Source organism: Channa argus, chromosome 14 (assembly GCF_033026475.1).
Source record: "Channa argus isolate prfri chromosome 14, Channa argus male v1.0, whole genome shotgun sequence".
Taxonomy (NCBI): domain Eukaryota; kingdom Metazoa; phylum Chordata; class Actinopteri; order Anabantiformes; family Channidae; genus Channa; species Channa argus.
This window is the reverse complement of record NC_090210.1, coordinates 9,627,451-9,637,980: the sequence shown is the minus strand read 5'-3', so window position 1 is coordinate 9,637,980 and position 10,530 is coordinate 9,627,451. Positions and strand designations below refer to the sequence as shown.

General features: G+C 38.2%; 2 protein-coding genes across 3 annotated transcripts; both read right to left on the bottom strand.

Annotated features, from left to right (window-relative positions):
- Positions 1–781: 781 nt before the first annotated feature.
- czib (CXXC motif containing zinc binding protein) lies at positions 782–4,155 on the bottom strand. The gene is made up of 8 exons (XM_067474164.1): positions 4,101–4,155; positions 3,932–4,015; positions 3,428–3,484; positions 3,244–3,325; positions 3,129–3,160; positions 2,768–2,845; positions 1,237–1,302; positions 782–1,038 (listed from the first exon to the last, which is right to left on the bottom strand). The coding sequence occupies exons 1-8, from the start codon at positions 4,104–4,106 to the stop codon at positions 961–963; spliced, it is 483 nt and encodes a 160-aa protein (XP_067330265.1). The 5' UTR covers positions 4,107–4,155; the 3' UTR covers positions 782–960.
- A 121-nt stretch (positions 4,156–4,276) lies between these two features.
- On the bottom strand, positions 4,277–9,307 carry uck2b (uridine-cytidine kinase 2b). 2 transcript variants are annotated; one of them, XM_067475057.1, is made up of 7 exons: positions 9,150–9,307; positions 7,469–7,628; positions 6,777–6,873; positions 6,430–6,572; positions 6,198–6,295; positions 5,879–5,927; positions 4,277–5,666 (listed from the first exon to the last, which is right to left on the bottom strand). In XM_067475057.1, the coding sequence occupies exons 1-7, from the start codon at positions 9,276–9,278 to the stop codon at positions 5,530–5,532; spliced, it is 813 nt and encodes a 270-aa protein (XP_067331158.1). In that variant the 5' UTR covers positions 9,279–9,307; the 3' UTR covers positions 4,277–5,529. The 2 variants fall into 2 exon arrangements, with proteins under 2 accessions (XP_067331158.1, XP_067331159.1); XM_067475058.1 differs by lacking the exon at positions 9,150–9,307 and adding an exon at positions 7,811–9,137.
- Between the last annotated feature and the right edge of the window lie 1,223 nt (positions 9,308–10,530).

Below are 10,530 nucleotides of genomic sequence, written 5' to 3'. Positions count from 1 at the left end.
TAAAAAAGTTGTTCTCCTTAAAAAACACTGCATATAATTATAACTTTATAACAAGACCATCTCAGAAAGAAATTTTGCTGTCAGATGGTATGATGACTGGATGAATCATGTGGTTAATAGTGATGTGATTTTTTATTTTATTTTTTTACATATTTTGGCATTTATTCTCCTTACACACCACCGAAAAAACTAAACTGGGTCAGACACGAGAGAACTAATTAAAGTATTTCTATGCTTTCTGCGGTACTTTTAAGTATGGTCAGACCTCCTCAAAGTAAAAGTACAATAAAATGCACTACAATAGACTAACTACCTGATGCATAATCAATCCAATATTATTTTTCATTTATATTTCAGTATACTTCTTAAAAATAAATATGCTATCTTTCAGCCACTCATTAGTACATAGCATGAAAATATCCCACATCACACTTTCTGCAGGTGCTCCTATAGGCCCTATCTACTATGTACTAAGGGCCTTACTTCATAGAATAGGAGTTCTTCATACTGGTCCTCAAAGGCCCCTGCTCCGCATGTTTTCCAGAAAACCCTGTGATGACCACTGCCTCTTGCCTGGGTCAGATGTGTTCAGTCATTTAGAGGATAGAGGATAGAGGAAACCAATTAACTTTGATTGACCAGACACATATGGCCCAGACAATCACCAATGGGTATTACAGCGTTAGTGGGAAAACAAGTAGAGCAGGGGCCCTTAAGGACCATGTTTGAGAACCACTGTCATAAAAAACATTTTCTAAATCAGCAAAAGCAAAGAAAAGCATTATTTTTTTCAATTTTATTTACATGAAAAAAAGTTGCATCTCTTGAGAATGTTGATCAAAGCCATATGCATGAATATCCTGTTGTGTTAAAATGTTCATCATCAACCAAACCACAGCACTTCAGGTCTGAAGCATCCTTGCTGTACCATTTATGCCCCCGCTTTATCACGCGATTACATTAGCACTTAATGAACTTGTGTGTGACCTCGTATATTCCCACAGACTCTACAGCTTTCTCATCATAGTCGGTCCAGTCCTGAAATGAAAGTCATCAGAAATCACTCACTGGAGCAACAGCACACATGAATTAAAGAACCCATAACAAGATATCCCAAATAAATTATGTCTATTACTTCAGTACCAAAAGGCTGACACTCAGTTTGAATTCAAATGTTTGCACTGAACAAAATCCAAAAAAATAATATGGGTGAGAAATTGCTACTACTTTACTTACTTTTTCTTGTAGGTTGATTTCAGGAAACTGTGTCCCAGACTCTGCTCCTTCTGCAGCAAAGCCAGCCTGAAGAAGAGTCACAGAGTACCATTATATTTAGTCTGGTTATCTGGGCATAACACACTGGGCATAAGGATATAACACTTCTTCTCTTGTGCACATAATCTAATCTTATAATTTTTCCCATGTCTCTATGAACTAGTTAAAGAATTCCAATTTAAACGAACTGTCTGCTTCAAGTTCTTTCACAGCATTTCTATAGGATTAAAGTCAGAACTTTTATTTGGCTATACCAAAACCCCTAATTTCTCCTGCTTGACTTTTTTTGTTTAGTGTTGTTGTCTTGGCACATGATCCATTTTCTGTTGAGGTTGGATACCCTGACATTTTTCTTTAGAACAACGCTTGTATAACTGCATTCAAAGCTCCATCAGTAATACCAAGCCATCCTGATCCAGAGGCAGTAAAGCTGGCCAAAATCACGACTATGGCCACCATGTTTGACTGATGAGGTAAGGTCTTTATGCTTGAATGCAGTGTTTGACTGTTGATCAAAATCAAAATACTTCTCATTCAAACCAAAAAGTTCTATATTTTGGTTTCATTACTCGACTGGTGGAGTTCAAATTCCATACATAATTTTTTGTAAGCCTTTCCGGCTTTCAGGAGTCTTCTGAAATTTCTTTGTTCAACTCATCACACATCTCTATAAACCTGTATAGTCAAGATTAAATTTTGATAATAAAGATTTCCTTCCAGGGCTTCCCAGACTCAAACGAAATTGTCATCCAATTGAAACACTTGGTTTGAATGAAATTCCAGTCAACTGCAAAACTCTTAAAAATATACTTTGTGTAATTATTTAAGACTGGGCCACTTTCCACACCAAATAAATTAACAAGTCCAATTCTTTGTCTAGTTTCAGGACATGCATGAAAATCTGATAATGTTTTAGGTCATATATATGCAGAAATACAGACAATTCTGATGTCAATTCTGTCAGACAATTCCAAGCACCACTGTATTATACAACTTCTTCTGGAATCAGTCTAGCACAAGATTAATTAATACCAATAATGATTCAATATATTTACGTATGGCCTGACATACCTTAATCTAATCCTACAATTAAGAAAATGAGTTTCAGCTGTGCTCAGCAGGCCACAACATCACTATATACCGATCACGCATAACATTATAACTATGAATTCTAATTTAACAAGGATATAATTCTCAGTTTTTGCCACCATATTTAAAATTGATGAGGGGGGCCAAAACATTAGAACACCCTCTTCTTGTAATGTATATCTCCAGTATGACTCCACTACCCACTTTGACCTCAACAACAAAGACATAGTAGAATTATCACCTTTCTGAAAGTTTCAACCTAAAAACTGAGAAATTATAATCTTGTAAAAGTAGAAGTCATGGCTGAGCCACTGTACTGGTTTTCATTAAATATCACAGGTAGGTATAATGTTATTTAAAACTACACATAGTGTTAAACTCTTGTTTAAGCAAAGGTTCTCACTTGTGGTTGGAAGTCAACAGGCTCCAGACCTCGACACTCAAACTGCACCATCGTCTTAAAACGTTCGCTGTCCTCAGCCTTCAACCCAGCAAACATACAGTACCATTAGAGCAAGACACACTGTTCATGGATAGAAAATTAAGCAGATTGTCTCTCAGACATATTGTCTGTTTAGAACATGTGACAGATTGTTGATTTTAATACACGAAGCAAAAGCTGATTTAATGGTAAGATAATGACTGCTTTGGATGTAAAATACAGGGTGTTGATGTTTTTTGTATGAGTGAACTGTCACGGAGAATAAAACTAGTTATGGTGTGTTTACCGTACAGTTTATTAAAAGTATAGGATGTTTGCTTACATTGTAAGGTGTGATTGTGTCCCTCAGGATATCTGTAAGGAAACATACGTGACGTACTTTTGGAGTGTTTACCTCTGAAAATTCAGAGTGACTCAAATGACATATTAGCTCATACCAATTGAATTTTCCCTGGCACAAAGTTTACACTTCTGCACCATGCTGGCACTGCCTCTTCCACCCTTTAGTGGTACACTCTCCTGTGGAATCATAAGCAATAAATTGGAAATTGGAAACTGTGAGTTTGAACATTTCTAAAGCTTGGTAAACTGAATAAACTCAAACCCTTTTTTTTTCCTTACCAAAAGGGTTACATACTGCCACTTATCTGGAATCTCGCCACAGTTCCCGCACTTCAGCTAAAAGGAAAAGGGACAATACATTTTTTTCTTGTGTAAATGACACAGATAGAGGGAGAATGTAAGAAACTGTGCCCAAGAAAAAAAGAATACAATTTTATATCAGGACCGAAGTTTTCACTTTCACTTGAAAAGGTACTGAACTAAAGACACGAGAAAGTATTAGGGATGAATCCCGTATATCTTTATACATGGTCAATTCTTGCAGAATTCATTAAACTTGTGCTAAATTGGTAACATTAATTGCCTAAGTATTATTACTCTACAATTGGCTGGTTCAGCAGAATATGCAAACCTTGACATCAGTAGTGGTGGACGTATAGTAAATAAATAAATGTGACAGCAAATGTGACATAATTATGAGCATTATCAAACAAAAAGAGTGAAATATGATCGATATGTATAGTACAGAGGCGAATTAGCATGCTAGCTTGACAGCTATCAAACCTTCAGAAACCAGCGGAAGTCATCGCCCAGTGGTCTCACATTGGTGACATTCTCCAGAGACGCTTTGAACTGGAGACCAATTTTCTAGAAAAGACGAAATGAGAGGTGAAGAGACAAACGCAAAACGAGTCAACTGTTTTCTTACCAGTCGTGCAGTAGCGATACATACCACCATCTTGAAGCCTTCCCACTGACTTCTCCCGATGCGTTCAGGAGCTGCTCGTAAAATTGTAATAACTAGTTACCCAAAGTAGTCTGTGAAAAAAGGGCGATCTGGCAAGAACAGTACTGTATTTTATTAGTAAAGCAACTGAAACAAAATATGAATCAGACTGGACACATAGACTTGGCTGTATCAGTTTATTGGCCATTTAGCAGGCGACGTCTTGAAAATCAAACGTAACGAAACTATTCACCAGCCATACCATACAAAAGTCATGTACAAATTCATTCATACGCAACAAAATACAAATACAAAATTCATTCACCTGTTTTTTTTTTTTTTTTACTGTAACCTTGTTTAAAATACAAACTGCTTTTCTAGTGTGCAGACTTACTGCACGTTTGAACCTGAGGGAAATCTGCAGAGGCATTGTGGTGGGTTTTTGTGGTTAACGGCCACACACCTAGGATGACTGATATTGCTGTGGCATTAAAACACGTTACCGCATTCTTTCCTGACATTTAAAATCACAATTGGTACTATCATCCTGAGTATATATATTTTATATCTTTGAGCAACGTTAATTCACAAATCAAATCTAATCTGGGGAGGAACTTTATATATCAAATGTTGAATGCCCTGATTAATAGAAAATTAAATACATATCAGTGAAAAACAGAGCACCTACACAAATTACTTTTGATTGGGACAGTCAAGACATATCAGTTAGCCATTTATTACAGGGGTCAGGCATGAATAGTTATCAGCTGGATCTTACAGCCATTGGCTTCATTAGTATACAGTCACATTATTCTGTGAGAATCAGTTCTGAATATTCTTGAAGAGAGTTTCTGCTGTTGCAGGCATATAGTATTGAAAGCTTTGTGCAGTAATGACTTCCAAGTGTAACACAGTACACTAAAAACAACAAAGAAACTTAAACAGTAAGAACAAAGGTTGAAAACACAGGATTGTCAGTACAACTACTGAGTGCAGCCCTGGATTGTTCGACTCATTTTGTAACCCACATCCTTCTTCAATCTTCAATTTATCAGATTCCCCACCTATTAGGGGTTCAAGTTTTATAAGACTTTTTTTTGTAGTTTTTTTTTTTTTTTTAGTTTCCCCACTTTTATTCATTTTCAGCATGAGTTTCCACTGAGCAGCTGGGGATACATGGGGGGGGGGGAATAACACAATTTGGGAACAAAACACGGGGACAACTCTAACCCATGGTGTCATTACAAAAATGTATGTCTTACCTTCCTGACAAAATGTAAATTCCTGTGTTCAACAATTACAAATAAAATAAGTCATAAAAGGCATTTCAATTTTTTTGCATCTCTCTTCTGTTAAATACAATGATGCCAACAGGCATTATTTACAGCACAATCCCCACACCCCTCTCCGTCCTGTGAAGAGAGGTGTGATGAGGTCAATGAGGCCGGCTGCTGGATTCTGAGGTCCGTCTCTGACGTGGAGTGCTGTGGCCATTCACGCAGCCATTGTGACGCTTGCTTAGCCCGCCATTCAGAATATCTTGGATGTGCTGCACTATCAAGTTGATGGCAACTGTAGGAAAACGAGAGAACTCAAGTAATTCACATTGCAGTTCTGTAACACCTGACTGAATATTCACAGGCTTTACACAACTCTTCACACAGGGTACTCCTATGTGAAGAGTTGTTAAACAGACATTTTGAGGGTTCATCCTCAAGGGAAACACCATCACAATTTGGCCAACACAATCCAGTGGCTGTTCTGAAAGATCACTCAGGCCTTACCAAGGTTATCTGCTCCTCGTGGAATAATCACATCTGCATACTTCTTTGTCTAAAAAAAAATACAAAATATTAGACATTTTTTTCTAGCCTAAAAGTCTTAATGCAATTTTTATTTATTTTTTTAATGAGTAATTATGGATTTTAATTTAAAAACAATTTGTTGGGTTAGATGGTTAATTTCACTGGGTTACACATGATCAAGAATCTTTATGTTCTACAATTTCATGTCAGATCAGTTGACATGAATATTAATACTAATGCATGTGTGATAAGTTCAAACTGGCTAATAAGTTGGGGGGGGGGGGGGGGGGTCACTTACAGGTAAACAGAACTCCTCGAAGGCTGGTTTCACAAAAGTTATGTACTGAGCCAAAACTTGCTCTAGCTCTCTCCCACGTTCCCCAATGTCTCTTAGAACTGAAAAAGAGAAAGCAGACAAAAAAGAATGGGAAAAAACAAATATATATCAAAAGACAATACATCAATAATAAAAACCCACAGCTGTATTCACTCTAATGGTGGTGACTCAATACAATAGTGGCACTACACACCTCGGCGTGAAAGTCGTGTGTCTGGGTCTGTGTCAACAAACAGTTTCATTTGAAACAGATCTCTGATTTCCTGCGAGTAGAACATTAGAATACCCTCAAACAGGACTACATCAGCTGGATACACTGTGACAAACTCTTCTTTCCTGAAATGACAAAAACCATTTCCTCCTTTCTGTTATTGACTATATCCAGATGTTATGATTACACAAATAAGTTCTAAATCAAAAATGACAACCAGGAGCCTGTTAAATATCAACTGTGATTGTAGATTAAGTGTTGACTGAATAAACATATGATGGGTGCTGGCCTAACAGCAACTGTACTATGCAACTAAAGTTGGCACTCACCTGGAATGAGTAACAAAATCATAGACTGGGATTTGCACAGTCTCCCCCTGCAGAATCTTTCTGAGTGTTTGCATGATCAAATCACTGTCAAAGGCATCTGAGGAAAAGAAACGGCAAAGCTGTGTCACGTGTGCTGCACCAATGTGCAAGCAGGGACACATGGGACCCCTGCAATGCACATTTCCTAAACCAGGAATCCTTTTCTGTCTTGAGCTCAGTCTTCAAGCCTCAGAGCAGCCGTCTCTGAGAAAGGCCTGCTGACTGTGTGGATTTCAAAATCATCCAAGAAAGGAAGCAGAAGTAAGAGGGGGCATAGACACAAGTCTATGCTACTGTCAAAAATGCTGGGAAAAATATTAACATGACAGCAAAACATGCTACTGAACAAAAGACAATTTAGGTTTTTTAATATTTTTGGCCTTTATGTTGTTTACATTTGCATTTTGTTATTTGTATCTATTAGCTCCACAAAATTTAGTTTTGTTTAGTTTACAAAGACAGGTATGTGGAGGATTTCAAAACCACACACTTCAGTGAAATTAGAATATTTAAGCAGCACATGGATAATGCACCACTTGAGGCCAAACCTACAATATAAGTAACAAGCATACTGTATGTCTGCTGCTAGCATGTTAGCATAGCAACTAAAACAGAATACAGGATGGGGTTACCAGCTATTCAAGGTTTTATACCTGGATGATCAAAGTTGAACTGGCCCTTAAGCGCCTTGGCTTTCTGCTCTGCAGTCAGCACCTTGTAGAAGCTGTCCTGGCTGAGGATCACCACCTGTCGCTGGTGGTGGTCGATCTTGTTCTGCCCTAGCAGCTCCATGATCTTCTCACACACAGAGGACTGCAAAAACAAAACAAACTAACTTTTCACAACTATCAACCCAAATGGCTCTAATGAAAACAGTAACAATAATTTGTTTTCATTTATATTATTAGATAATTTCCCAACCTGTACAAGGTCAACTAACACAACCATAGGCAAACTCCACTCATGCCCCACTATGTTTCTACTGACTTTCTCACCTCTATGAATCTCATATCCATTGCTGACTGGGCATTTCCCTGCTGCTGAGCTCCTTTTGTCTTCATGCAATTGTGCTACAATTAATTTGGACGCCACCACTGGGCAGCTAGGAGATCGTTTCAACATGCTCAAATGTAGCACTGTGAGCAATGAGGACTTTACTTTGAATACACCACAGATTCAAACTGCAACAATATTTTACTATGCTAGGGGGCTGCCGTCAAACAAGGATACAATTTCATTACTCAATTCACAATAAGTGGGTGATCTCACGCCCAAGAAGGCATTAAAATTGCAGGTGGCAAATTTGTACCAGTCGCTTGATTCAGCATGAGGGGTTTTCAAGAGGCACTGGTTAGGTGAGACTATGTGGAAGTCTTTGCTCTCATATTGGTTTCTGTGATGTACGCACTTCCTAAGCTGCAAGTGAAAGCGATAACAAAAAAAAAAAAAAGTTACGACCACGAAGGAGAAAAAAAAAGATAAACGCTTGTCTTCATGTCTGTTGCTCTTCCTAGGAAGCTTTTCACAGTTTATATTACGTGGAGTTTCTGAAGTACATCCGTTTCCTAAAAAAGAAAGCAAACAATGTCCTGGAAAACATCCACGTCCGAGTGTCATTTCACTGGAACAAGATGTGAATCATTGTCGACACATGCCGTCATTGTAGTGGTGCCTTTAGGGTAACGTTAAATAGGGAGATTTTACATTTATATAGCAGGTTCTTCAACTAAAGATCAATTTCTATTTAAATTCTCATCTCGCCAGTGAACTGGTTACTAGTTATTCATCAAGATTTAGCTAAGGTGGCATTACTAACCGTTAACTTGCCCTGTTAACCCTATCAATACCGTTATATTTTAATAATTAATCAGAGGGTGTTCATCCAACGATCGACGTTACCGTTATCAATGAGATTTGCTGACAGAAAAAAAAAAGATGCGGTTCAGATTGTTTACAAACACAGCTTAGCTAGCACTAACGTTAGCTATTGTCTTGAGCATTTAGCAAGGCTAGCATGTGATGGAATTTAGCTAGAAAGCTAAAAATGCTAACATCAGTGATTTCATGTAAGACAGTCTATCCTGCTAACGACTGACACGCCGCAATTACACAGTTTACTCAAACTGGTGGATAAGATACAACTGGTGGATAAACATGATAAATAAACTAGCGTTAGCTGAGTAGCTGTCAATCAAATGCTGCGCTGCCGAAGCCACGCGGTCAACCAGCACTGGGTGTTCACACCGGCTGTCGACCGAACCTCAGCCGAGATTTACTCCAAACGTAAATGTGACAATTCGTAAAAACGCAAAATTAGCTAGCACAAAATCTAACCTTGCCACTGGCGGTGCCTCCGGAGACACCAATAAGAAAAGGTTGCCCAATAACATTGGTATTTTCGTCGCGGTCCTTTATGTGTGTCTCACTATCCCCGGCCATACTTGCAGTGTGCTGTCTACGCATGGTGAGTTAGAGATCTTTGAGACAGAACTCCTCCCCCCCATCATTTTCCATTTATAAACACGTATTTGCTATTTGATTTACACCACTTTCTTTACACACATTTGTCTATATAATACCTTTGGGATAAATATGTCTTTGTTTAATTAGGTTATTAATTTGTAAATTATAACGTCATTAGTCTTTCTCTGATTGGCAGTGGAACTATCAAATCGCTTGCTGTCAGCGACGCAACGTTCTTTGTTGTTTCTCCCGAAGAAGCAAAAGTTATACAAAATTAATTGCAGTTCAACAAGACTATCATATTAACACATATGTTTAGATTTCTAATCTGAGGTCTATAGTCATTTGAAAACTCTATTTTGCGAATGACTTACGTAACGTTTTAAGCACCTACTGATTCGGGTCAGTGAAGTGTCTTTGCTGTAAAAGGATGTCTATCTGGTGATCTAGTCTATGAAGCTAAAATGAGCTGTTTTATAAGTTAGTTTCATTTCCTTAATGTAACTACGAAACAATGCTTAAGAAATCTTTTATATTGGCACACCTAAGAAAACTAAGTGTGAACACTAATTCTGTCTTCAGCTACATAATCCTTCATATAATGTACCTCTGTCCATGTAGTCCCAGCTTTACAAAATGTAAAAAAGAGAAAATAATACAGACAATAATGTGTACAGCCCACTCTTCAGGCAAAATGATGTTCCTTATCTTGCTACTCATATCCCTAGAAATGAAACCTCCAACTTTGCATTGGAAATGCCACACTAAATTTAGTGCGCAACAGTAACAACAATACATTTAGTGCGCAACAGCACTGTGTTGTGCTGTGGATGTGAATCAAGCTGTGAAGGCTCCCAAGTCAGCCTTTGGGCAGTGGAGCAAAATATCAGGGATGGAGAGCACAAGGATCATGATAGAAGCTGCCCATATATTAAAGGGAGTGTTTATTTGGGGCAGTGGTTCACAAACCTGCTCCTCAAGGACACTCACATTGCTTGTTTCCTAACAATGTGTACCCAACTAATGGCCTACCCACTGCTGATTATGAATCAGGCCATGTTCAGTCAATAAGAAACTGAAAGAAAGATTTTATATGAGGATGGGGTTGGGGAAGGCGAAGCTAATTAGTATCTACCCACCTCTAATTGACTAAACACAACTAATCTAGGTAATGGGCAGCACGGTGGTAAAGAGGTTAGCACTGTCCCCAAAAGGTCCCAGTTTTGAATCTGCCTGCTGGCTGTGGCCTTTC

Coding starts and splice junctions, on each gene's coding strand:
- uck2b (XM_067475057.1), bottom strand. CDS start 9,278: ATGCGTAGACAGCACACTGCAAGTATGGCCGGGGATAGTGAGACACAC. Junction 7,629..9,149: donor GAGGCACCGCCAGTGGCAAG/GTTAGATTTTGT, acceptor TTGTTTTTGCAG/TCCTCTGTGTGTGAGAAGAT. Junction 5,667..5,878: donor ACGAGGAGCAGATAACCTTG/GTAAGGCCTGAG, acceptor GTTTTCCTACAG/TTGCCATCAACTTGATAGTG.
- czib (XM_067474164.1), bottom strand. Junction 3,485..3,931: donor ACTTCCGCTGGTTTCTGAAG/GTTTGATAGCTG, acceptor TTTTCCTTTTAG/CTGAAGTGCGGGAACTGTGG. Junction 2,846..3,128: donor ACACAATCACACCTTACAAT/GTAAGCAAACAT, acceptor GCTGGGTTGAAG/GCTGAGGACAGCGAACGTTT.